The 27,773-nt window shown below is 44.4% G+C and overlaps 1 protein-coding gene across 4 annotated transcripts in view; it reads left to right on the top strand.

The window, feature by feature from the left end:
- Positions 1-27,773, top strand: part of VPS13D (vacuolar protein sorting 13 homolog D) — a 263,887-nt gene that overhangs the window by 34,625 nt on the left and 201,489 nt on the right. For all 4 annotated transcript variants that reach the window (XM_056111005.1, XM_056111004.1, XM_056111003.1 and 1 more), the window contains exons 17-24: positions 366-496; positions 6,344-6,476; positions 7,950-10,157; positions 12,418-12,569; positions 14,727-15,758; positions 20,039-20,129; positions 22,761-22,887; positions 25,150-25,330. In XM_056111005.1, coding sequence (XP_055966980.1) covers positions 366-496; positions 6,344-6,476; positions 7,950-10,157; positions 12,418-12,569; positions 14,727-15,758; positions 20,039-20,129; positions 22,761-22,887; positions 25,150-25,330 — 4,055 coding nt within the window. The remainder of the gene's footprint in view (positions 1-365; positions 497-6,343; positions 6,477-7,949; positions 10,158-12,417; positions 12,570-14,726; positions 15,759-20,038; positions 20,130-22,760; positions 22,888-25,149; positions 25,331-27,773) is intronic.

The following is a 27,773-nucleotide window of genomic DNA, read 5'->3' as shown; positions in this document are numbered from 1 at the left end:
TTCCATGCAAGCAATAACCATAGGTGTCTTGACTTTATTGCTGTTAGGGATAGAATAAAGAAGGCGTTTCCTTCTCTCATGCTGTTAAGGAGTTTGGGAATCCTTTAAGGTATTAAGATTTTAAATCAGCTTTGAAGGATTTCACAGTGGTTTGAGAAACTTACCTTAATGCTATTTCCCCCTCCCCAAGACCATCTCTCTTCTGAGGAGAAAGTTGCCTTCCTGTTTGCTCAGGCTGTATTGGAGTGGGCAACTTTTTTTTTTTTTTAAATAGCTTTTGGGGAAATTTCTGGTGCCTATCACTGTGCATTGCTTTCTTTGAGCTGCCATTTGAAAATTCTGATTCTTCTGTTTCTTATCTGTAGGTTTTGGTTATCAGTCTGAGCTGGAGTTGAGAGTGGCTGAAGCTGCCCGAAGACAGTATAACAAACTGAAGATGCAGACCAAGGCCGAGATCCGGCAGACTCTTGACCGATTGCTCGTGGGTGATTTCATTGTAAGTGCATGTGCCTACACATCCTTTCGGGGGGGTGCATGAAGGGTCGGGCCTGGACTGTTTCACTTCTGTCAGGTTGTTTGTCTGCTAATGATGGCATGCTTGTCTTAATTACACTGATGAGTCAACTGAAAATAGGAAAATTTTATCCGCAAGTAAGAACAGAATGTCATCTTTTATAGTCTGGGTTAAATGAATAATAAAAGAAATGCCTGAGATTAGGTCTGATTTCTTGGTGCCTGTCTCAGAACACACAGAAGGCTGGACAGATAGTATAGAAGGAAGGGCACTACCCTTTCACATGTGAGTGCTTTGGTTGTGACCCTGATTCCATGCCTGAAACAGCATATGGTCCCCTGAGTGCTTCTAGAAGTGACTGCTGAATACATCACTTAATCACTTAACTTCCCGTTAGTCGATTTGCTCGAGCGGGCGCCAGTAACGTCTCCATTTGTCCCTGTCGTGTGCTAGTGTAGCCCAATGGCATCTGTTTGCTCCGGGAACATGAAGAGCCTCAAACTGATCGTTCATGATCTTGACGAAGAAGTCTGACCATCTGGTAGGTGGGCGGACACGCGGTCTTTTGACATCCTGTGGAATCCAGTCGATAACAGCTCTAGTCCAGTGGTCGTCTTTAAATCTCATTATGTGACCAGCCCATCTGATTTTTGACACCTTGGCAAACGAGACAGTATCCCTGATTCTTGATCGTCACGGATGTCAGAACTCCGGATTCTTTCTCTCATTTGAGTGAAACGTGATATTCCAAGCATAGCTCTTTCTATTCTTCTTTGGGAGACCCGAATAGCGTTCTTATCTTGTTTGGGTAGGGCCCAGGTCTCTGAGGCATATGTTAATGCAGGAAGAACAGTGGAATCAAAGAGATGTGCCTGGAGCCAGAGGTTCTTCGTCCTCTTAGCTATTTCTTCGGAGTTCTTGAAGGCGTTCCAAGCCGCTCTCTTCCTCCTGCGCAGCTCGGGTGTCAGGTCATTTGTCTTGTTGACTTCTCGACCTAGGTACACATAGCTGTTGCATTTGGAGATGATCGTTCCCTTGAGAGCGAATGGGGCATCAGGAACGAGACTGTTTCTCATAAACATTGTCTTCGTAAGATTCAGCTGTAGTCCTACCTTTCCACACTCACGGTCAAAGTCGGCCAGCATTTGTGCCGCTTGGCTGATGTTTGGTGTTATTAAAACAATGTCATCAGCAAAGCGGAGGTGGTGTAGTTGCCGACCATCTATCTTCACTCCTATTTCTTCCCATTCCAGTCGTCACATGATGTTCTCGAGGGTGGCACTGAAGAGTTTTGGTGAAATGGTATCACCCTGCCGAACCCCTCTCTTGACATCAACGATCACTTCTTTGTAGAATGGTGAGATCCTGGTAGTGAATCCACAATACAGCTCACGGAGGATCCTGATGTATTGGGCTTGAATGCCCTGTTTGGCTAGGGCTTCAATGACCGCTTCCGTCTCAACAGAATCAAAGGCCTTCTTTAAATCAATGAACGTTAAACAGAGCGGCATCTTGAACTCCCGAGAAACCTCAGTGAGCTTGGTTATCGTGTGGATATGGTCAATGGTGCTGAATCCTTTGCGGAACCCGGCTTGCTCGCATGGTTGTCCTTCATCTAGTGTTTTACCAATCCTATTTAGGATGACTCGAGTGAACAACTTGTAGATGACAGACAATAGGCAGATCGGGCAATAGTTGCCAATGTCATGGATGTCTCCCTTCTTGAACAGTAGTACGGTCCTGCTGGTTTTCCATTGGGACGGAACCTTGCATTCAGACAGGTAGCGAGTGAAGAGCCGAGCCAGTGTATTGATGAGTACTGATGGCAGGTTCTTCAGGTGTTCAGGTCTGACCTTGTCTGGGCCGGGTGCTGTTTGTTTCTTTACCGACGAAATGGCATGTCGGATTTTGGAAGGGAGAACGTTGGGAACGACATATCCATCCTGTGGAATTTGGTATGTCGACAAGTGGACATGGCTATCAAAGAGATTTGTGTAGAAGTCATGGATAATCTTCTCCATTGCCATTCTGGAGGATGTGATGGATTCATCAGGACGTCGGAGGGCAATCGTCTTGGTCTTGTAGTTGGCGAAGGATAGGCGGGCGTTACGAGTACTTTTCCCAGCTTCTGCCGCATCTACCAGTACTTCTGCTCTTCTCTCTTTGAGGTCTTCCTTGATCGCATCTCTGCACTGCTTTGCGAGCTCAGACGTTAGCTTGCGGTTGCCTGAGGCATGCGCCAAACCATGCTGGCGAATTAGCTCAAGAGTTTTCGAAGATAGGCAATGTTTTGTGGCTATCTCTCTCTTGGCATTCCTCGCACATTCATGGAGGTGCTGAACCAGTCGATCGTATTCCTCCCTCTTGGAAAGACTGGCAAGCTACCGAGAGTATTCCGCCCGCACGGAAGAGCCTGGCAAGCTATCCGTTGTGTATTCGATATGCCAAAACCAGTAACTACAACTGGTCTCATTCACCTGACCCTGAAGTCTTCACCGACATGGCAGCACTGAGAAGGATGAGAAAGGAGAGGCCGACAAAATCTCAAGGCCGAACTAGGCTGCCACAACAAAGGAAGACAAAAATGATCGTCTGTACTTTCAATGCACGTACGCTAGCATCAGATGCTTCCATCGAGGACCTGATGGTACAGGTGCGCTGAATACATAGTCAGGAGTAAGCCCTGAACACCACTGAGTATGACCTCGAAACAAAACCAAGATTTGTCTTTGCTGTGTGTTCTAGACATGATATTTGGTACATATATGTTCTTCTTTGAAGAACATTCCCTTTTCACTTATGATTAGAAGAACAACTGATATCATGCCCCAGGTTCGATTTGAGGGGGCCAATGGTCAACTTTGTGATTCTCTGTGACCAACTGATTTAGAAGACCACAGACAAGGCGAGAGTCCAGCAGAGCTCATAGGCCTGGAGGGGCCCTGCTGAGGTGCAGTGCTTCTGTGTGGCTTCTGGACGGTGTAGCACCAGTTGGAGGTGTAGGGGTGGGTGGTAGACAGATTTGAAAGGAAATGTTTAGGGGTAGGATTATGGGTTGTAGGATTAGTGTTTTGTTTTTGTTCTGTTTTTGGGCCACATCTGATGGCACTCAGGGCTTACTCCTGATTCTCCATTCGGGGATCACTCCCGGTCAGCTTGCGGATCCATATGAGGTGCCAGGGATCAAAACCAGGTTGGCTGTGTGCAAAGCAAACACCCTGCCCACTGTATTATCTCTCCGTCTCCTGGAGTATTAGTTTTTGATTTTGTTTTTATTGGGGTGTTTCAACACAAATTATAGTTAAAGTCCTCTTGTTATCTTAGACTGAGAACTTTCAGTGAAATTCATATGAACTAACTACATATAATTGATTGAGGCTAAATTTCATTGCAGAGACAAACAGTTTCATTGATCTTTTGGGGATGGTGGTTTGATCCACACTCATTAGTGCTCAGGGCTTACTCTTGGCTTTCTGCTCAGGCTTTCTGCTCAACACAGTCACCCTTGTCTGTGTTGGGGGACCATATACAGTGTATGAGATAGAATTGGAGTTGGCCAGAATTTTCATGTGCAAATTAGCCCTTGTACTATTTCTCTGACCCAATGGACTTTTTTTTTTTTGCTTTTGGGCCATAGCTGGCCCTAAGCTCAGGCTTGGGGGACCCTACAAGGTGCCAGGAATGAACCCTGGTTGGCAAATGCCATACCCACTATACTATCGCTCTGATCCCTGGATTTTTTTTTTTTTTAAGTAAGTCACACCCAGTATTGCCCAGAGCTACTCGAAACTTGGTGCTTAGGGGTTGCTCCCAGCAGTGCTGGAGTACCATGTAATACAAGGCATTGAACCCAGAGCTGCCATAGGCAAAGCAAGCTCTTTGGCCCTTTGAGATATATCTCTGGCCCTGGTGTGTTTTTTATATTTCAAGAATAGAGCTTATGTTTTTCTTTAAGGTACTGATATGAATGTTCATGGTTACCAATATCCATGAATAAATTTTTAGATTTCTATGTTTACTTAATTTATAACTTCTGTGATGCTTTATTATTATTATTGTTGTTGTTGTTGTTGTTGGCTGGAACGGTAGCACAGCAGGTAGGGCGTTTGCTTTGCATGCAGCCGACCTGAGTTCAATTCCTCCATCCCTCTTGGAGAGCCCGGCAAGCTACCAAGAGTATACTGCCCTCATGGCAGAGGCTGGCAAGCTCCCTGTGGCATATTTGACATGCCAAAAACTAACAAAAAGTCTCCCAATGGAGACATTACTGGTGCCCGCTTGAACAAATCAATGAACAACGGGAGGACAGTGCTACAGTGCTATTATTATTGTTATTTTGCTTTCTGGGTCACACCTGGCAATGCTCAGGGGTTACTCTTGTCTCTGTACTCAGGAATTACTCCTGGTGTCTGGGGTACCATATGAGGTGCCGGGGATTGAACCTGGGTCAGCTGCATGCAAGGCAAATGCCCTACCTGCTTGTACTATTGCGCTGGCTCTCATTTTTTTCTGTTTTTTGTTTTTTTTCTGTGATATTTTAAAATATGAAGTTCTGGTATTGGGAAAATATCTAAAGAGGAAGATCACATGACCAGCATGTGCAAGGCCATGTGTTTGATCCTTGGCAGGGTATGGGCCCCCAGGCACTGCAACTTATGATTCTTACAAAAAAGAATGATGAAGTATTAAGCTTTATGCATTAGAAATAACATCTTTTTGAACCATGATCATCACAGTAAAAAGAAAAGACAGTTCCCAAACTAGCCACTAGTACATTTCTTGTCCCACTTCAGATATTTGCCTGTGATAATGTTTCCACTCCTCAGGCATTTGTATCTACTGTTGTTTTAAAGTTTTTAAAAAAGTTTAAAAAAATTTAATTTATTTAGACACAGTGATTTACAAAGTTGTTCATACTACAGTTGTCTCAGGCAGTCCCACCACCAGTGTGACCTTTGTGCCTTCACTGTCTCAGTTTCACACCTGCCTCCCAAGTTTTCCCTTTTAGCAGGCACAAAATAATTTATTTTATATTGCTTTTTACAAAAAAATGGCTAATGGAATTATTGAAAATTATTTCAGTAGAAGAAAATTTGTGAAAATTGTTCTCTCTCACAGTGGGGTCATTAAAGTCATTGTATGAAGGTTTACTAAGCAGTCTGTTGCTAGTTGAGCCTTTGTTGTTTTTTGTTTATTAAGCTTGGAGTGGAGCGATAGCACAGCGGTAGGGCGTTTGCCTTGTGCGCAGCCAGCCTGGCTGAGCTGGGTTCGATTCCTCCGCCCCTCTCGGAGAGCCTGGCAAGCTACTGAGCGTATCTCGCCTTCCCAGCAAAGCCTGGCAAGCTACCGGTGATGTATTCGATGCGCCAAACACAGTAACAAGTCTCAGAATAGAGATGTTACTGGGCCCACTCGAGCAAATCGATGAACAATGGGAGGACAGTGACAGTGTTTATTAAAGTTAATTGACTTAGTACTTTCTCATCTAATTTGGTGTGCTCCTGTTGGGCTGTTAGTATACTGGAATTTGAAGATGTGGAGCGGCCATGTACAGGAATCCCAGGATCTGTAGAACTGGTTAATGAGTTTCAGCGGGTTGGCTTGCATTTCTCCTGAGATTAGTTATGAAGCTGTGAAGCTGGGCTGTTGTTTATATGGTGGCGGCCATGGAATGTGGTGTTTTGAAATTTTTTGCTCTGATACATCAGCAAGTCATTCTCTAACCTGAAGCATAGTTTGACCACCTCAAGAGACTTGAACCCCAGCTGATGAGCTGTCCAGGTTCAATAGCTGCAGTCAAAATCATTTACCTGAAGTTTATTTTTACAGGAGGAGAGTAAACGGTGGACCATGCGACTCGATATTTCCGCCCCTCAGGTGATCTTTCCAGATGACTTCAAGTTCAAGAACCCTGTGTTAGTTGTTGTGGATCTAGGAAGAATGCTATTGACCAATACCCAAGGTAGAGTGTGTGATTGTGGAGTCCTGAAAATAAAGTTTGATAGTTCTGTCTCTCTCTACTCAGCTCAGCCAAGTAAGGGATAACACCAACAACAGAAAATTCAAAGAACTTTTTTTTTTTTTTTTTTGCGGGAGGGGCGTCCATACCAGGCGATGCCCAGGGCTTACTCCTGACTCTGTGCTTAGGAATTACTCTTGGCAGTGCTCAGGGCACCATATGGGATGTTGGGGGATCCATCCTGTGTCAGCCGTGTGCAGGACAAGAACTCTACCCATTGTACTGTCTCTTTGGCTCCTCAAAGAACATCTTTTAAAATGTATTCCCCCTCCTGGCCTCCCGACCCTGGGGTTGATACTCAGGGCCTCGCAAGTGCAAGGTAAGCACTGTCCTGCTGAGCTACACCCCCTTCTTCCATTCTGTGTCATTTTGTGTCTGACTTCTTTCACTGAGCATGATGTTTTCAAGGCTCATCCGGTTGTAGTGCATATCAGAACTTACTTCCTACTTATGACTGAATAATTTCTCTTTGTGTAAATATGCCACTATTTATCATTTGTGAAATGTATCAGTAGGTGAGTTATTTCTGCTTTTCAGCTATTTTGAATAATGCCTCTATGAATATTCTTTTGTTTTATTTATTTATTTTGAGCCACACTCAAGAGGTGCCAAAGTGCTTACTCTGGCTCTGTGCTCAGGAATCACTCTTGGTGAGACTTGAGGGAACCATAAGCAGTGCTGGGAATTGAACTAGGTTGAATCAGGCAAGTGTCCTGCCTGCTATACTCTATTGCTGGCCTCGAATATTCTTGTCTAGGTTTTTTATACAGATATGTTATCATTATCTTGGGTGTGCTTCAATGTAGCATTGTTAGGTCATATGGTAACTTTAAATTTAGCATTTTGAGGAACTGTCAGATCCTTTTCCAAATGATGGCACCATTTTCTATCTCAACAGCCATTTATGCTGGATAGTATTTTTTGTCTTTATCTACTCAGCACTTGCTTTCTGTCTTTTGGATTATGTCCATTTTTTTTTTTTTTTGCTTTTTGGGTCACACCTGGCAATGCACAGGGGTCACTTCTGGCTCTTCACTCAGGAATTGCTCCTGGCAGTGCTCAGGGGACCATATGGGATGCTCAGAATTGAACCCAGGTCGGCCATGTGCAAGGCAAATGCCTTACTCGCTGTGCTATCGCTCTAGCCGCTGTGTCCTTTTTTGGGGTGTGTATGTAATACCTCAATGATCAGGGGACTCACGAGGCCTCTCCTGGAGATATTTGGCCAACCAAACTGGCCCAGTGCTCAGTCCCAGTGGTCTGGTGCTGCTCAGGCATTGAGGTGCCATGGACCGCTGTAGTCACCCTGGTGATTATGTGGTACCAGGGATCAAACTTGGGTCCATTTGTTGTGACTGCTGTACCATCTTCTGACCCTGAAATGTGACGTTTGAGTCTTCTCTTTTTGATTTGCAGATGACTCCAAGAGGAAAAGTGGGGATGGGTCAACCTCAGAAGAGAACCAGTTCAGTGATGATGAATATAAAACCCCTCTTGCCACACCCACTAACACCCCACCTCCCGAGACCAGTGGCAGCAGTGGGGAGAAAACTCCCCCATTTACTGGAGTTGAATTCAGTGAGGAGCAGCTCCAGGCCCATTTAATGAGCACAAAGATGTATGAGAGGTACTCCCTGTCTTTCCTGGACCTTCAGATTATGGTGGGGCACGTGAAGGACAATTGGAAGCATGTGCAGGATATTGATGTGGGGCCAACCCACGTGGTCGAAAAATTCAACGTTCACCTCCAGTTAGAACGTCGCTTGATTTATACTTCCGATCCCAAGTACCCTGGAGCTGTGCTCTCAGGCAATCTACCGGACTTGAAAATCCACATCAATGAAGATAAAATATCTGCCCTAAAGAACTGTTTTGCTCTCCTGGCCACCCCAGAGATGAAGACTTCTGACACTCAGATTAAAGATAAGATCTTCCCCCAAGAGGCTGAGCGGGGAAGTTTGCAGGACTCAGTAATGAACCTGACCCAGAGCATCGTGATGTTGGAGCAGCACACGCGGGAGGTTCTGGTAGAATCCCAGCTCCTCCTGGCTGAGTTTAAGGTCAACTGTATGCAGCTTGGTGTCGAGAGCAATGGCCGGTACATTTCTGTGCTCAAGGTGTTTGGTACCAATGCTCACTTTGTGAAGAGGCCTTATGATGCTCAAGTCTCCTTGACAGTTCATGGTCTGCTCCTAGTGGACACCATGCAGACCTATGGTGCTGACTTTGACCTTTTGATGGCCTCACATAAGAACCTGAGCTTTGATATTCCAACAGGAAGCCTCCTGGACAGCAGAGCCCAGTCTCCCGTCTCGGGGTCCGTTGCAGCCCATCTCACTGATGCTGCTACTCTGAACCACCGATCGGCTGCTAGCCTTGCACTTGACACAGTTCTCAGCAAAGAACAAGAATCCCTCATTAAGTTGGAATATCAGTTTGTGAGTTCTGAGTGTCCCTCAATGAACTTGGACAGCACTCTACAGGTGATTTCCTTACAGGTGAATAATTTGGACATTATCCTCAACCCAGAGACAATCGTGGAGCTGATTGGTTTCCTTCAAAAATCATTTCCCAAGGAAAAAGATGATCTGAGCCCTCAGCCTTTGATGACTGATCTTGAAAAAAGCTTTAGGGAAGAAGGAACTTACCAGTCCACATATGAACAGAACACCGAGGTTGCTGTGGAGATCCATAGGCTTAATTTATTGCTCCTTCGAACTGTGGGAATGGCAAATGGAGAGAAATATGGTAGGAAAATTGCAACTGCTAGTATAGGTGGCACCAAAGTCAATGTCTCTATGGGCAGCACATTTGACATGAGTGGTTCTCTTGGCTGCCTGCAGCTCATGGATCTGACACAGGATAATATTAAGAACCAGTATGTTGTCAGCATTGGGAATTCCATTGGCTATGAAAACCTTGTCAGCGGGATCAGCTACTTTGAATCTGTCCGAATGGAAGATGCAGCCCTCACCGAAGCGCTGAGCTTCACGTTGGTGGAGAAATCGAAGCAGGAATGTTTTCTCAACCTCAGGATGGCCTCCCTGCATTACAATCACTCTGCTAAGTTTTTGAAGGAATTGACATTGTCCATGGATGAGCTGGAGGAAAATTTTCGAAGTATGCTGAAAAGCGCAGCCACCAGAGTCACCACGGTGCTCGCCACCAAGACGGCTGAGTACAGTGAGATGGTGTCGCTCTTTGAAACCCCACGGAAGACGCGGGAATCCGTGTCTTTGGAAGAAAATGAGATCTATGGCTTTGACCTGGCTGCCCCTCATTCAGACACTGTCAAGCTGATCTTGAACGTAAATATCGAATCTCCAGTTGTTTCCATTCCTCGGAAACCAGGGAGTCCTGAGCTTTTGGTGGGACACCTGGGCCAGATCTTCATCCAGAATTTCGTGGCAGGAGAGGATGAATCCAGAAGTGACCGCCTGCAGGTGGAAATCAAGGACATTAAGTTATATTCTCTGAATTGCACCCAGTTGGCAGGCAGAGAGGGTGCTGCATCTGAAGTAAGTCGGACCTTTTGCCTTCCTTCTGGATCCGCCAGTGTCAGTAGCCAGGAGGAAGCCCAATTCACACGACATGATTTCTTTGAATCTTTGCATAGAGGTCAAGGTGAGGAGCGCACAACCCTCCCCACTGCTCTTGTCCCCATGACTGGGAGGTCTCATGGATGCTTGGCAGGGCCCGAACATCTTCTGGTTAGGTCCTCACCGGGAGTTACACACTTGAGTTGTGGGGCCAGCACACTCCTGATGGTATGCCAGAGATTGCACACTACTGCCCTGTAGGTCCCAGGCAGCAGAGACTGGTGTGTGTGGGGCTGTGCTTGAGGCGGTGCTGGACCGTGGCTTCACGCTTGCAGGTCAGGTGCTTTTCACTGCTGAGTCCCAACGCAGCAGTCGTTACCTTTGTTTATTTTGATTTGGGGATTCACAACTGGTAGTGCTCAGAGGCTCCTCCTGCCTCAGTGCTTGGGGGAGCATGCTGTGCCTGGATCTGGTACATGAGCCCTTGGAGGAGTCTCCCAACCCCTGTCCTATTTTTTGTTGAAAGATACCGATGCTCCGGCCAAGGAAGTAGCTCCGTGCAGAGCACACATTTGTCAGGTCTGTGTGGTTGGATTTCTGGCGCAGCTGTGCCTAAAACAACAGAAACACTTTTTTTTTTTTTAATTATCCCCCAGTTAACATTTAAGAACTTGAAATAGTCTTTAGTAAGATGCTCCATATTAGGTTGATATATTTGCAGCTTTTTTCCACTAGTTTCTGTGTTTGGCAAAATTAAATGATTATTTTTTAAGTTAAACTCTTTGAAATTGAGCCAGTGTTCCTTCTTAGGAATGCGTTAGTGGACAGACTCTGATAGAGTATGTTTGGTTTTGTTTTGGGGCCACACTTGCTGGTGCTCAGGGGTTACTCGTGACAGTGCTTGGGAGACTTATGTGGGATGCTGGGGATCGAACCCTGGTTGACCGCACTTAAGGCAAGTGCCCTTCCCACTGTACTATTGCCCCAGCCCCAGATTATGATTACATTTGATCAGGTACATATGATTTTTTTCATTTCTAATCTGTGGATCTTTCTTAGTAAAATATTTACAGTCCAAGACAGCTGGAGGAATTGAAAGAATATGAAATTTAGAAGTATGTAAAAAATTAAGAAGAGGAAATTTAGCATGAAGAAGTTACTCTATTCTGCCATCTTCTGTACTGGGTTGGTTTAGGGTTTTAGTAATAAAGTGCTTGTATTTTTGTTCTGGATCTGATCAACTGAAACCAAATCACTCAATATATTAGTTTTGACATCTGCAGAAAGCATGACTTTATTGGTCAAAAAATGAATGCTTTTGAGAATGTTTGCTTCAGTGGCTCTTATATTTCAGTTCAGTGGTTCACTTACATATTTACGGCTCTTATATTTCAGTTCAGTGGTTCACTTACATATTTACCCAAAGATTGCTTTCTCTTCTTAGCACGAAAGTTGTTCTCTTAGTATAGGGTGGAGAATGGTGGCCCACAAGCGGTATGTCGAACCATGTGGTCTGGCCCTGGTCCAGGATGGCTCAGACACGATGCTTCTAGCTGGCTGCTGGCAGCCTATCTGCCTGTATTGCTTCATCCATGAATAAAGTTATAAATATCCAGATGGCTCTTGGCAGAAAAAAAGGTTCCCCAACCCTATCTTAGAACCTAATATTGTATTGTCCTTTATTCTGATTTAGTCCAGTAAGATTAGTCTATATTTGAAAGTGGGGTAAGGATGAACACTTTGGTTTGGGAGATGCCAATATGGGGTTTTTGGTTTTTGGGCTACATCTGTTGATGCTCTGGGGTTGCTTCTGACAATCCTGGGGGTGTGTGGGGTGTGTGTGTGGACATATGGAATGCGGGGATAGAACTCAGGTTGGCCAAGTGCAAGGTAGGCACCCTTCTCGCCCCCACCATAGAATTATACATGTTTTGAAAATATTGCTGCTTTTGGTGTATATGTTTATCTTATACCTCTGCTTCTAAGAGATTTGGCCTTGGGCTGGTGATCATAATTCAGACATAGTCCCCAGGGGTGGTGGGTAGGATGCTTGCTTTGCAGTTGACCAATTCAGGTTCTATCCCCAGCATGATCCCCTTAGCCTCACCAGGAGTAGTTACTGAGCTCAGAGCCAGGAGTAACCCCTGAGCATTGCCAGGTATGGCCCCCAACCAAAAAAATTCCCCACAAGTCCAAAAAGCAAAATAAAACAGACATGGCTCCCAGTGCCAGGCCCGCTAGCCTTCTAATCTGAGAGTCAGCTTTGAGCTCTTGCACACACACCATTCTTAATACAGCAAGGATCAGAAATTCTGATATGTCACATCTCTCTCCTCTCATGCCAGCTTTTCACATCCTAAACAACACCACCATTCAGTTTAAACTGGAAAAGATCCCTGTAGAGAGAGAATCGGAATTAACATTCTCCCTTAGTCCAGACGACCTGGGAACTTCTAGCATCATGAAGATCGAAGGAAAGTTTGTCAATCCAGTTCAGGTAAGTGAGCCTCTGCCTGATTTTTGTGTAAGTAGAATTGAAGCCACCTATTTTTATATTTTATTGTGTCTTTATAGAAAATATTAGCAGGAAAATACTGAAATTCATAGAGAAATTGTTAATGTGTATTACTGTTGCAGTAATGTGTTCCAGTAAATATGGAATTCTTTTAATCCATTAGTTTTGTTTTTTGGGGCCATACTCTGCTCTTTCCACAGCTGACTTTGGCTCTCAGGGAGTTCCCCTGGCGGTGGAGGGGGGACCGTATGTGGTTCTGAAGAGTCGATCACGTGCATGGCAAGTGCCATAACCCATGTGCTGTATCTCCAGCCTGTTTTTAAAGTTTAATTAAAAATTTTTTATTTTACTTTCCCTCCACCCCCCAGTTTAATCTGTTTTTGCATGGGGCCATACCCAGTGGTGCTCTGAGCCTACTTTTGGCTGTGCTCAGGCTACCATATGCTGAGGATTTAATCCAGGCTGGCTCTGTGCAAGCTCCTACCCGCTCTATTATTTCTTTGATCTTAATTTTTTTTTCAGTTTTCTTAATTTTTAATTGAGAATTAGTTTTGTTTTTGGGGCTGCATCTGATGGTATTTAGGGGCTGTTTCCCCTCTTTGTGCTCAGGGTTTGTTTCTGGTAGTGCTTGGGATAGATCAGGATTCTATCTCTCTGACCCTGGCATCCTTTTATCGTGTCATTTTATCACTAGGAGGTCAGTCTTGTTCATCTTCTTGTGGAGGATGGGTTAAAAGAGGAAGAAGATGGATCCTTAATTGTTGCCATTTATGGGGAAAATTATTGCATAAAAGCTCAGTCTCTTCCAGGAGGATATAATTTCTTAATACATTTTAAAACCTTTTTGTTTTGTGGCTACAACTGGCAGTACTCCGGGCTTATTCCTGACTCCGTGCTCAGGGATTACTCCTGGACCATATGAGGTGCTGGAATCGAACCTGGGCTGACTTCATGCAAGGCAAGCGCCCCACCTGCTGTGCTGTCGCTCCAGCCCATGTTGACAAATTTTTTTCTGGGAAAATTGGGTTTCCCGTGTTTGAAATAAAATGGGCTAGGACAGAAGTTAACTTTTTTCATGTGTATGTGTATATATTTGTCCCTCAAAATTCCAGTTTTCCTGATCTTACTTGGGGTTAGAGCAGAGAATGTTTGTTATATTAGAAGACATCAAGGGCACAGAGACAGGAGGAGTAAGTCCTGAGCACTGTCGAATGTGGCCCAAAACACACACACACACACACACACACACACAGACACACAGACACACAGACACACACACAGACATACACACACCCGAAAACATTAAGGACATGCGGTTCTGCAGACAGAGGACCAAAACCTTGGTCACTAATCTGTCTGGTAGCTGCTTTGGAGTGATCCTACACTCCAAATACAGGTACTTTGACATCCATGTGTTCTGGGTACAGGTTTGGGAATAAGAGAACTTTCCCCAAAAGCTTTTGGTTTGTCAGTAAGTAGCTGTTAGGATCATTATTTCACCTTAAATGTACCTTGTGAAGGGCTGGAGTGATAGTTCAAACAGGTAAGATGCTTTCCTTCCACACAGCTGACTGAGTTTGATCCCTGGAATCCCATATGGTCCTCTGAGCACTGCTATGAGTGATTCCTGAGTGCAGAGTCATGAGTAACTCCTGAATATCACTGGATGTGGCCCCATAACAACCCCCTCCCCTGTGTACCTTTAATGTGACTTCTATTGGACTATATTGACTTTCTATTATTATTATTATTGAGGTTCCTAATTTACAGTAGTGTTGTTTTATTTCTTTTTGTTTCTGGGCCACACCCAGCAGTGCTCTTGCATATCCTGTAGTGCTGGAGGAACCACATGGTACTTGGAATTGAAGCTGGGTCACCTGCTTGTAAAGCATGGGCACTGGTATTGGTGGTGCTAGGAGCCCTACCAGGTGTACGTCTGGAGGCCTCCCGTGTGACCTTGGTGGCTGTGAGCACCACTGGGCCTGAGCAGCCCTGCATATCCAGGCCCTAGTCTACTATTAAACCATCCTGCCTTCATGGCTAGACCAAGTTCCACTAAAGCTGGCCCCAGGATCCCCTGAGTACTGCTTGGGACCCCTCCCGGCAATGGAATAATGGAATTTTTCTCTTTGAATGCAGGTGGTGTTAGCAAAGCATGTGTATGAGCAGGTTTTGCAGACATTGGACAATCTCGTGTATAATGAAGATCTCAATAAGTTTCCAGTCAGTCCTGCCGCCTCCCCTTGCCCTAATTCTCCTCTGCCTTCCCTGAGTACCTGTGGAGAACCTTCCGCTGACAGGAAGGAGAATGGATTGTTCAGCCACTCCAGTTTTTCTAATTCTTCTCAAAAGTCCTTGTCTGTGAAGGAAGTCAAATCCTTTACTCAAGTTCAAGCCAATTTTTGTATATCTGAACTTCAAGTTCAGCTCAGTGGAGATCTGACTCTGGGGGCCCAGGGTCTTGTGAGCTTAAAGTTCCAGGATTTTGAGGTGGAATTCAATAAAGACCATCCACATACGTTATCCATTCAGATTGCCCTGCGCTCTCTGCTGATGGAAGACTTGTTGGAGAAAAATCCCGATTCCAAGTATAAGAACCTGATGGTGTCTCGGGGAGCCCCTAAGCCATCTAGTTTGACCCAAAAAGAGTATCTTTCTCAGTCTTGCCCTTCAGTGTCCAATGCGGAGTATCCTGAGATGCCACGATCTCTTCCTTCCCACATGGAAGAAGTAGCCAATGTTTTCCAGCTATATCAAAGACCCACCTCGACCTCCCGGAAGAAGCAGAAAGAAGTCCAAGACAAGGACTGTCCTGTGACCCCACCGCCTTCTCCATCAGTAGATGAACCTAAGATATTTACGGGAAGGAGTAAATTTGATGATTCCCTGGTTCATATCAATATATTCTTGGTGGATAAGAAGCATCCAGAATTCTTGTCAAGTTATAACAGGATTAATCGCAACATTGATGTTGATTTTAACTGCTTGGATGTGCTGATCACACTGCAAACCTGGGTGGTGATCCTGGATTTCTTTGGAATTGGCTCCACGGCAGACAACCATGCAATGAAGGCCCCCACCGAGGATGTTCTCCAGAATGTGAAGTCAGAATCAAGCGCTTTCATCGAGTCTGAACTTCAGGACCCAGTCAATACCAAGCTGGATCTCAAGGTATCGCCCCATTTTGATTTATGTTCTCCGTACGTATTCCTTCTGGCAAAATAGGTTTTCCTGCAGGGGAGTCATCTGGGAGTCTCCCAAGTGTCCGACACTGAGGGTAGACTGAGTATGTCAAGAAAGGTTTTAGGACACATTCCATGGGAAGGCAGGAAAAGGAAATGGTTTAAGTGACGTCTTGTCTTTCCTTTGGGCTGTATAATTCAGTGGACTTAGTTTCACTGAGCTTCAGTTTTCTCCTCTTACTTCACCTAATTGAACTAAATGAGGTCATGCTCATCTCACAGTGGTTTTCAGCCACCACTTGTGGCCCAATGCTGGTCACAGAAATTTCCTGCTGGCCCCTGGAAAAGCTATTGTTGCTTAACTGGTCAGTAATGGAAACAAGCAATGGAAAAGTTATTGCTGCTTAACTGTTTTTCAACCCTCGGTGGGCAGACTGTTGACCATCCACAGGCGAAAAAAAGTTGAAAACCACTAGCACATAGTTGCTGCGTCAAAATGGGGATGTTTTATCTCCATGCCCCCACCCACCCAGAACATTCTCGCTGATGATTGAGGCCAGCAGTCCAGCTGTTTAGAATGGAGTCTCCAGAGTTGGTCTGGCTGCCTCAGAGTCCTGGGCTTGTGTTGCCACCATCTAGCTTTGTGGCCACTAACAGATGGTTTAACCTCTTTCTCCCACACGGTCTCCATCTGAAAACTGAGGGTGTTCAGTCGTGCCTCCTGGTTAGGCTCTTGGGCTCACTGAGCTGATGTAAGGGAGCTCTTCCCATGTGTCACAGACTCATTTCTCAGAGAAGGATACCTGCTGCTGTTTTCAGTGTGCTTGAAAACAGTGCCATCCTTGGAACTCACCGTGAATAGTTGAAAGAGATGGTGACATGTGACTTGAGATGGAAGCAGTTACATTTGATCCACCTTTGAGGGTGCAGTAGGCCACAGAGCCCTGGCCTACCAGTGGCTGGTTGCATCTGCCTGCTTTCAGGGTGAAGTTCCTACCTCTTGCTCGTAGCGCCTTGGATTTGCCCTCCCTGTGAGGCATGGTCAGGAGGAAGAACATGCTTTATCTGGTTGCCTCTTTCATATGAGGTCAGCCCTTCCTTTCCTCTGGAAATGGAAGAGGGAGTTGGGCAAGACCCGGACTTCTCACCCTTGCTGTGTATGTGAGTGAATGGCTCTGCAGTGAGTGCTCCAGCACCTGTCAGTAAGATGAAGGACACTGACGAGGCTTGACTCGTTCTTTTGGACTTCCTGTATCTGGATCTGTTCTCATGTCTGTCATGAGTCAGGAATGAACTGAGTGACCCGCCTTAGGGTCTCTGTGGGCTGGATGTGGAGAGTCCTCGGGGCTTTGCAGAAGCAGAGGTAGCTGGTTTTGTGGACCAGAGACCACGTACATACATGCCCAACAACCACTCAGTTTTTCGAAAGAGTTTGAAAAGATTTGTGTGAAGTTTCAAGCAAACCATGAATAGAATAATGAACCTTTGTGTACCCAACCCCATGAGATTGGTCATATTCACTTTTTTCCTTTTTTTCTCTCAAGTATTTTTTTGATACATAATATCCCAATATTATAGGAGCCCGGCAAGCTACCGAGAGTATTTGATATGCCAGACACAGTAACAACAAAGTCTCCAATGGAGACGTTACTGGGCCCGCTCGAGCAAATCGATGGGGATATGTAGATAAAAAGATACTAGGCCAGTGTCCTGTAGAGGCTGTAGGCCCCCCCTCCCGTTGATCATCGATTTGCTCGAGCGGGCCCAGTAACTTCTCCATTGGAGACTTTGTTGTTACTGTGTCTGGCATATCCAATACATCACGGGGAGCTTACCAGGCTCTGCCATGCGGGCGAGATACTCTCGGTAGCTTGCCGGGCTCTCCGAGAGGGGCGGAGGAATCGAACTCGGGTTGGCCATGTTGGCTGCGTGCAAGGCAAACGCCCTACCGCTGTGCTATCGTGCCAGCGCCCCTCTCTTTTTTAATCTTTTATTTATTTATTTATTTTTGCTTTTTTGGGTCACACCCAGCAATGCTCAGGGTTTACTCCTGGCTTTGCACTCAGGAATCACTCCTGGTGGTGCTTGGGGGACCATATGGGATGCTGGGAATCGAACCCCGGTCAGCCGCATGCAAGGCAAACGTCCTACCCGCTGTGCTATCGCTCCAGCCCCTCTCTTAGTTTTTTTGAAGTTCCAGAGATAACATTTTACTTCTACTTTAATATTTAATACTCATTTCTAAACTTTGTGCACACTTTTTACACAAGATTATGCTTTGTCACATCTAATTAGCAAGAATTTGTGGTATTGTGTAATATCCGCCAATCCATAATCAGATTTCCCTTATTGTCTTCAAACTGCCCTTTTACTGCTGAATTGTAGAGGAATGAATTGTTTAGGAAACATCCTGTCTTTGACAATTCAGTGGAATATGTTACTTTTCAGAGCCATAGTTTTCTCATCTAAAGAAACAAGGAAAATTAAGTAACTTAGCAATCTTCTGAATGGGGATTCAAGTAGGGTTCACTTTTTTCTATTTTCCGTCAGGGTTCTTTAATCTCTGTTGAAGAGATTAAGGAAACATTCAGACACCCCACATCTTCACCCCACTTCTCTCCCCTGTGCAGTTTGTTTGTAGATACAAGATCAGTTTCTTGTAGAGGTGTCCCATGTTTTGGATTTGTGTGTTTCCTAATTTTGTTTCCTAATTTTTTCTAACTTTTGCATTATGGGAGGTACTAAAGATAACAGGGAGTGCAGCATGGTTTTTGTGTTCAGAGTGGACGTTCAGGACTGATTTCGTTTTCCTCTCCTCCCCTCCCCTGTCCTAGTGATGGGTACTTGGTGAGAGCCCTGCCTCACCCATTCCTCCACATGTTCCCGAGTAGTTCAGTATGAAGAGATTACGCTACAGGATTTGTTTGATACAGTGACCGCTGTTTACGTGGTAGAGGGTTTAGTTTTCTTTTACTTATAGTTGTCTCTTGGAAAGAGAGAATTTTTGTTTTTGTTTTTGTGTTTTGGGCAATACCCTGTAGTGCTTAGACTTTGAGCTCAGGGCCGGGGGCACAGTACTGCTCGGAGAGGCGCTCAGGGGATGATGCAGTGCTCGAGATCAAAATCAGGTCTCTCACCTGCAAAGCCTTCACTTCAGCCTGTTGAGCAGTCTCATCCATAAAAGAGAAAATTTGATTCCTAGGTGAATCTTCAGTTTGACAATAGTTTTCTATTACATTTTTATTCAGAGACATTAATCTTATGTATCATTTTGCTTTGATAACTTTCTTTGTTGGATTTGACTTATTATAGAATAGCACAGTATTAAAGGTGACGTAGCACTGTAGCACTGTCCTCCCATTGTTCATCGATTTGCTCGAGTGGGCACCAGTACCGCCTCTATTGTTACTGTTTTTGGCATATTGAATAGTCACAGGTAGCTTGCCAGGCTCTGTGCAGGCAGGATACTCTCGGTAGCTTGCCGGGCTCTCCGAGAGGGACAGAGGAATTGAACCCGGGTTGGCCGCGTTCAAGGCAACCTGCTCTGCTATTGCTCCAGCCCAAAGGTGATGTAAAAATGAAAAATCTTTCTTTCCTTATTTTATTTTATTTTATTTTATTTTTTTGAGTTTTGTGCCACACCTGGCAGTACTCAGGGACCATTAATTAGTTCCTGACTCTGCTCAGGTGTCACTCCTGCCTCTGCTTGGGGGATCATATGTGGTGCTAGGAAGTGTACATGCAAGGCAAGTGCCATAACTCTGTACTCTCTCTCCTGCCCTTGAGAAAAATGCTTTTCAGTGTAAAAAATTTCATTAGCAAAGAATAGACAAGGCTGTTATACCACAGAACCTGGGTTTTATGGCCTGGAGTGATAGTATAGCAGGCAGGGCACTTACTTTGCACATGGCCAACCTGGGTCCAGTCCTCCACATCCCATATATTCCCTGCGCACTGCCAGGAGTGGTCCCTGGGCGCTGAGCCAGTAGTAACCCCTGAGCACCATTGGGTGTGGTCCTAAAACCAAAAGCAAAGAAACAACCAAAAAATTAGAACCTGACTGAAATTTAAAAAACTAGATTGCCAGAGAGACTTTTTTCCCCTCTCTATAATAGTTTGACTAAGTAAACCAAAAACACTGACATCCACACATACTTACCTTGAGATTTCCCAGGCCTTTCTGTATCTTTCGGGTTTTGTTCTGCTGTTTGAAGTCTGAAAGTTCTTTTCTTCTACTCATATGTGCCGTTTTATCATCCGTGTTTCTAGGTTCATTCCCTCTCTCTTGTGCTGAATAAGACCACCTGTGAGCTTGCTAAAGCGAACGTGTCCAAATTAGTGGCACACCTGGAAATGATTGGTAAGTGAAAAAAAAATCAAACTTGCAAAATCTGTTAAGAATTGTTTCTTTTATTTAGTTTTTTGGTTCCAATCTGGTAAGAATTGGAATGTTATTCTCCCTAGTGATTGTCTGCACATGCTAAGTAAGTTGTGCATTAGTGACTGGATGTAACTGTTGATCTGGCCATGGCTGTTGGCAGTGGTGTCTCCTAACCACTGATTGGAACACGATCATCCTGGCAATAATTTAAAACACCACAACCTTCCCTGTCCCTGCTAAGAATCTGGTTCTGTAGACTGGGATGGGCCCCTGAAACTATCCATGTTCTGTTTTGTTTTTTTTGGGCCATACCTGTGGTGCTCAGGGTCTACTCCCAACTCTGCTGGAGGGTGGGCCAGTGTTCCCTCTGATGCTTGGGAACTGCAGTGTGTCAGGGATCAAACTGGCACTGGCCACAATGAGGCAAGTGCCTTAATCCCCCACTGTCTCTCCCCTCCCTCCCTCCCTCCCTCCCTCCCCCCCTCCCTCTCTCCCCCAGTGACTTGTAGGGCTTATTCTTGGCTTTGCACTCAGGGTTCACTCCTATCAGTGTTCCAGGGACCGTATCAGGTGCCAGGGTTCAAATCTGGGTTGGCTGCATGCAAGGCAAGTGCCTTAATATCTGGATTACTCTCTGGCCCTCTCTCTGGCTCTGTCTCTTCTTTCTCTGTCTCTCTGTCTCTGTCTCACTCTCTTTAAATAAACGCTGGGATATTTTTGAGGCTGGAACGGTGCGTTATTTATCATAAAACCTCAGCATATATCACACATCGTCTCTGGGCAACCAGGGCATATGTTCTCTCTGTCTTTTTATGATCTTCAATAAGGGAAGCCAGATGAGGGCATGGTTTTAGGTAGGAGGATCTGGTAGCACAGCTGGCATTCTTCCTAAGGAGATGTTGTATGTTGGAATTCTTAGTGGAATACAAGTGACCAGCTATAGTAAGTTCAAATAAGAGGGATTAATAAAGGTGAAGAAAACACTACTTCTTAAGCAGCTGGAAATGAGGTAAAGGAGTATACAAGGTGCAAATAATGGTTGTGGTGAGAGAAAACTGTCTTTTGGGAGGAGTGTTGTGAAATTGAGATTTTTTTTTTTTTGCCTGGCATAAATTTATAAGCATTTCTCTATTAGATGAGCTGGAGCTTTATAGTTGGGTGAAGCTTGAGTTGTTTTTTTCTAAGATCATTAAGAGGCAAGACTAACTGTGTCACCAGGGGTGTAGTGGTAGAGGACCTGCTTTGCACTCCTAGTCCTTCTGCGCTTGTGTCACAGATTTGTCAACAGATAGTCAATATGTGTCTTCCATTCATTGGGAGAACTGGCATGCCAAATGGAGACATACTTTAGTTGTTCTTCTGTGATGCTAGTTATGATGGTAAAATCCATTTTACAGAAGCAGCCGTTTAGACCCTCCCAACATCTACACCATGTCAATAATAATTCATTGAGGTTCCCCTCTTGGCTCTGTGCATGTTTCACCCCTTCTTTGTCCTAACTGCCTCTTAGTAGTACACTGTATCATAGCAGAATTTTAACTTTATCTCTGTAGTGTCTGCTAGATCCTAGCTGTAGCTTTATTGTTTGTTTCTGGGCCACATACCCAGTCATGCTGTGGAGCAATTCCTGGCAATCCTAGATTGCTCCTGGCTTTGTTCAGGGGAGTTTGTGGTGCTGGGGATTAAACCTGGGGCTCCTACATGTTAAATATGTAATGCAGCCTGTTGATCCATTTTTCTGGTCCCAAGTTTCTATTTTCTGAATTCCATATAGGGTCATATAACCAAATGTGGAGGTTGTGAAAAATTTGTTTTAAAATAAATTTGTGGTCTATTTTCCGTAAGTGTTTGGTTTGTATACATGTTTTATAGACCCAGGATCATGTAAAAATTTCTCATGTGAAGAGAGAGCTGGATTATATGAGTGGAACGAGAAGTCCTAATCTAGATTATTAAATCACACTAAAACCCATTTATAATCTGTTGAACACCTGATGTATTTCTGACATTTTCTCTTTTATTATCCATAGTACAATAAATAGACCTGATATTTTGATAGTTCACGAATAAATAATCTCAGTAATCTTGGAAGAGATAATATTTCTGGTTTTGAAAATCCTTTATTCATTAAATGTTGTATGCATTAAATATCTTTTCCCTTGTAAAATTTCAGGTGTGACATGGTAGTTTTATTTCAGTCTTTTTGGCTTCTGCATTGAGACTATTGGAAATATTGTATAGACTATTTTTTTTTTTTTTTTTTTTTTGCTTTTTGGGGTCACACCCGGCAATGCTCAGGAGTTACTCCTGGCTCATGCACTCAGGAACTGCTCCTGGCGGTGCTCAGGGGAGCATATGGGGTGCTGGGAATCGAACCTGTGTCAGCCATGTTGGCTGCGTGCAAGGCAAACGCCCTACCCGCTGTGCTATCGCTCCAGCCCCTGTATAAACTATTTTCCTTGGTATGTTAGACTATGAAAATTTGCTTTTGACAATTAATTTGACTATTGAAAAGTCTGAGACATGTTTCTATCCATTTTTGTTCCAGGCTATATGAAATATGTGACAAAAAACGGTAGATAAGATTGTGTTCTGCTTTTAATCCCCTAGAAGGAGACCTGGCCTCCCAGGGGAGCATTGGAAGCCTGTCTCTGAGCGACCTTACACCCCACGGAGAGTTCTACAGAGAGCGCTTCACTACCAGCGGGGACGAGGCACTTATCTTTCAGACTTTCAAGTAAGAACCTATTCTTTTCTCACTGAACATTTTATCATAATTACTTGCTGTTTCACATTCTTCTTCTTTTTTGGCTATACCAGTATTGCTCAGGGGTTGCTCCTAGGGGTGTGTGTGTGTGTGTGTGTGTGTTCTGGTGGGGGATAGGGTGGCCGTGCAATGCCAGGGTCAGACCCAGGATTCCTGCATGCAAAACTTGTGCTTCAGTCTTTTGACCTATCTCTACAGTGCCACTTTCACTTTCTTTTTTTCTTTTCTTTTTTTCTTTTTTTTGGATGAAAATGGAGGTTGGTGGCACATCTGGCGATGCTCAGGGCTTACTTCTGGCTCTGGCTCAGGAATCGTTCCTGAAAGTTATCAAGCTCAGGGGAGTGCTGGGGAACAAACCTAGGTTGGCCATATGCAAGATGAGTGCACTAGCCTCTATACTCTCTCTCCAACCCCTCCCTCTCCCTTTCCCCCCTCTCCCGATTTCACATTTTTACTGGCTAAACAGTACAGGAAAGTTCTTAGAAAATATGACCCTTTATATAAAATGGATCCGACATAGAAATGAGGAATCCTGATTTACGTAGGTCTGCTCTGAAGAGCTGGTGTACTTCCTGGGACTTCCTGTGCTGGTGGGCTGACCTCCCTTCCCTGTCTTGGGGTGAGACCTCAGGAAAGTCACTGACTCCCCATTATTAATGCTTTTCCTGACTGTATATTGAAAGGGCTAAGTTTGACCTGTTTTCTTCGAGTTCTGAAAGTTCTGGAGTGATTCAGCCTGAGAAAGTTATCAAGCAGTGTTGCTAAGTGAGGTGTTAAATTACACTATGTAGTTTATTTCTTGTTAAAACTTTTTTGAATCTTTCCATTTGAAATTTTTATGAGGTATCTATCTTTAAGCAATGTGGGTGTTAAAGAATGACTTTCCCAAAAGGCAGAAGGTTTGGAAAGGTATTATGACCTTTAGCAGAGATGACCTGCCATGCCTCTGGACATTCTGGTCTAGGGCAGTGCTCATGTGAATTGATTCTAATGTTCAACTAGAGTTGAGAAATGGTTCTGACAGAGGTCAGAGAACTTTTCTTTCAGGAAGAGTATTTCATACTCTTTTGAGAATTTTGATTGCCTCTTTTATTAGATTCCACGGTTCTATAATTTGATTCTAAAATAAAATAATTAGTATAACGTTCTTTACTTTGCCTGGTACCTAGTAGGTGCTCAGCAAACATGAATTTCTTTTCCCAATGACTATGTCACATATGAAAATTTATATTTTGACACTAATCTTTGTTAAATTAAAAACCACTTGTAAAGGTTTTCTAATTTATCTCCATATGTTGGTTTTAAAACTCTAACCTGCATTTCACTGAAGTAGGAAGATTTTTGAAGGCAAGTTCTCCCAGAAACATTCGTTCTGTTGCCTAACTTCTTTTGTTGTTCCTGTTTTTTTTTCCTTCTGGTGCTGGGGATTGAACGCAGGGCCTGCCACTGAACTCCATCTCTTCGCCCTATTGCCCAATTTTATTATTTGTTTCATGATGTTGGTTTTACTGTTATTCAGATCCTTATTGTCACGTCTTGCTAGAACAGAGTGAGCAGGAATAGTCTCCTGAAAGGCCATGGAAAAGAGATTCTGGTGACAGGTCTGAACCATAATGGCTTCTAAGTAAGTTCTGGAATCAGGAGCAAGTTCAGTGCACAAGGCTGTCTGCCCCTTTATAACCTTGGCAGAAAGCTTCCCTCCGTGCTGCTGAAGATTAGAAAGGGGTAACAGTGTTGCCTTGTGAAGCCCCACTGCACTTTGCCACTTAAACGGTTTTGCTGCACTGGCCGAAGCTATAGTACAGTGGGTAGGGCGCTTGCCTTGTGCACTTTTTACCAGGTTTAATCCCCTGTGTCCCTGAAACTGCCAGGAGTTATCCTTGAATATAGAGCTAGGAGCACCACTGGGGTGGTCCAAAAACCAAGCCAAGCCCAAACAAACAAACTCCAAAGCAAAACATAAATGAAAACCAAAAGAAAAAAGCAGTGGCACTGCTCTTGGAGGCGTCAACCCAAATTCTCTTTAATTCTGTTTTGTTTTTTGTTTTCTTGGCCACATTTGGCAATGCTTAGGGGTATTCTTAGTGGTGCTTGGAGGACTATATGGGATGCTGGGGATTGAGTCCAGAGAGGGCCCATTGCAAAGGCAAGCGCCTTACCCCGATCTCTCACTCCAGTCCCGTATCTTTAACTCTCCTCTTGCAGCTCTCACAGTCTGGCCCTTCCTCCTAGGTATGGCCGCCCTGACCCTCTGCTCCGGAGAGAGCACGACGCTCGGGTGAGCCTCCAGATGGCCTCTGTGCAGTACGTGCACACCCAGCGCTTCCAGGCTGAAGTGCTGGCCTTCATCCAGCACTTCACACAGCTGCAGGATGTGCTTGGGCGCCAGCGAGCCGCCATCGAGGGGCAGACGGTAGGTTGTTGCCTTGATCCATGTGTCTTTACTAGCCCAACTGAGCAACAGAACTTAGTCTCTAGAGAGAAGTCTGGGCAGTTTCACAGAAAGAAAGGCAGTCCATTTTCTGCTTACTAATGCCCCGCATGTGACTGGTTATCTAAGACATTTCACTGTGATTGGGGAGCTAATATTCCTTACTGATTATATCTTGTTTGAATTACCTTGGAATTTTGCATTGCTTTTTCTACAAGATATTTAAAAAGTGGTCCCAGAAAACCACTTTGATATTAGTAATTTTTTTTTTTTGCTTTAATGAACTAGAGTCCTGAGTGATAGTACAGCAGATATGGCACTTGCCTTGCACACAACTGAACCGGGTTTGATCCTCGTGCTGCTGGCACTGCATATAGTCCCTTGAGCAGACCAGGAGTGATCCCTGAGCATAGAGGCAGGAGTAAGCCCTGAGTGCCACCAGCTGTGGGTTCCTGTCCACCCTCCCCATCTTCCCCTCACCCCCACCAGCAAAATTGACTATAAATTCCTAGACGTCTTAATTCACAGCCCCCTTGAAGTTTTGTGCACTTTTTTCCATGGTGCTTCCTAGGCCAAAAGAAACATTTGGTGGTCTTTCCATTTATAGAGTAATTAAGTCTAAACAACTTAATACATGTTCTGATAGCCTAGCAGATATTTGAAAAAGTTTTTTCAAATAATTAGAAACAGAAAGAATAATATTGTTTCGTTCTTAACTGGCCCTAACTCCTTATTAGTAGGTACTGAATAGTTTTTCTAACTTGAACCATAATCCTGATTTCCTTTCCCACATTTATCATTTTTTGTTTTGTTTGTGGGTTACACCCTGTGGTACTCAGGGCTTACTTCTGACTCTGTGCTCAGTGATCACTCCTGGCTGGTTTGGGGAACCAATCAGGGTGCCAGGGATTGAACCTGGGTCAGTTACATGCAAGGCAAGTACCTTACCTGCTGTACTAGCTCTTCAGCACCACCATTTATCTTTTTATTAGCTTTTTATCACAGTGACTGCATGCTTCTCAGAGATGTTTGTTGCCTAGGGGCTGGAGAGATAGTACAGGGGTAAGGCGGTTGTCTTGCATGTAGTAGCCTTGTATATGTCCAATCCTATTCAACTCCCTAGGACTGCATATGATCCCCTGAGCACCTCTGGCCTCCCACTCCACCCCCAAATTAGAGGTTTTCAGCAGGTCTCTTGCAAGGCTAACTAACTCTATAGTGCTATGATTTCATATACATCATTTTTTTTTTTTAATTTTATCAGTGAAACACCATGAGGTACAGTTGTAGACTTACAAATTTTTGTGCTTGGGTTGGGTGTTTGCCTTGCATGCAGCTGGCCCAGAAAACCCAGGTTTGATTCTTCCGCCCCTCTCTGAGAGCCCGGCAAGCTACCAAGAGTGTCTCGCCCACACGGCAAAGCCTGGCAAGCTACCCATGACGTATTCGATTTACCAAACACAGTAACAAGAAGTCTCACAATGGAGACATTACTGAGCCCGCTCAAGCAAATTGATGAACAACGGGAAGACAGTGCTACAGTGGGTTTCAGTTATGCAGTGATCGAGTACCCATCCCTCCACCAGTGCCCATTCTACACCACCAATGATCCCAGTATCTCTTTTACCATCCCCCCCATTCCCTCCCATCCCACTCCACCTCTATGGCAGGGCATTCCCTTTTGTTCTCTCTCTCTCCTTTTGGGTGTTGTGGTTTGCAATAGAGGTATTGAGTGGCAATCATGTTCGGTCTATAGTTTACTTTCAGCATGCATCTCCCATCCTGGGTGGATCTTCCCAACACCCTTTACTTGGTGTTCCCTTCTCTATCTGAGCTGCCTTTTCCCCCATGATGTGTGGCTGGCCTCCAAGCCATGGAGCAAACCTCCTGGTACTTATCTCAACTATTCTTGGGTGTTAGTCTCCTGTTACTTTATATTCCACAGATGTATACATCTTTTTTTTTGAGACATTAAAATTCTACAAATATACTAATGCCCACAAGTGGTTTTTGTATTTCGATCATTTCTTATATAATTGAGCCTTATAGTTTTGGTCATTTTGTGACTAAATATCCCTTTGTTTTATATATATGAATATGTATACACACATATATATATATATGCATGTGTATGTGTGTATGTGTGTGTATATATATATGCATATACATATATCAATCAGCACTTCTCAACTGGGGCCATGTGTCCCCTGCTGGGCCCCAGGATGTTTCAAGGGTGCAATAATATCAAACTATGGGCTCAGCCAGTAGGACGGAGGTGGGCACAGAGAGGAAACAGTGTCAGAAGGGGGCCATGGTTGGAGAAAGGGTGAGAAAAACCATGTTAGACTGTAGTCTGTTTTGTACATTTAAAGTAATTATTTTTACACAGTTGGTGTATGTAAGACATTATTGCCATAGTGAGCAA

This window comes from Sorex fumeus, unplaced genomic scaffold (genome assembly GCF_029834395.1).
Source record: "Sorex fumeus unplaced genomic scaffold, SorFum_2.1 ptg000011l, whole genome shotgun sequence".
Classification (NCBI taxonomy): Eukaryota; Metazoa; Chordata; class Mammalia; order Eulipotyphla; family Soricidae; genus Sorex; species Sorex fumeus.
Note: the sequence above shows the minus strand (reverse complement) of the source record. Positions and strands in the feature narration are given on the sequence as shown.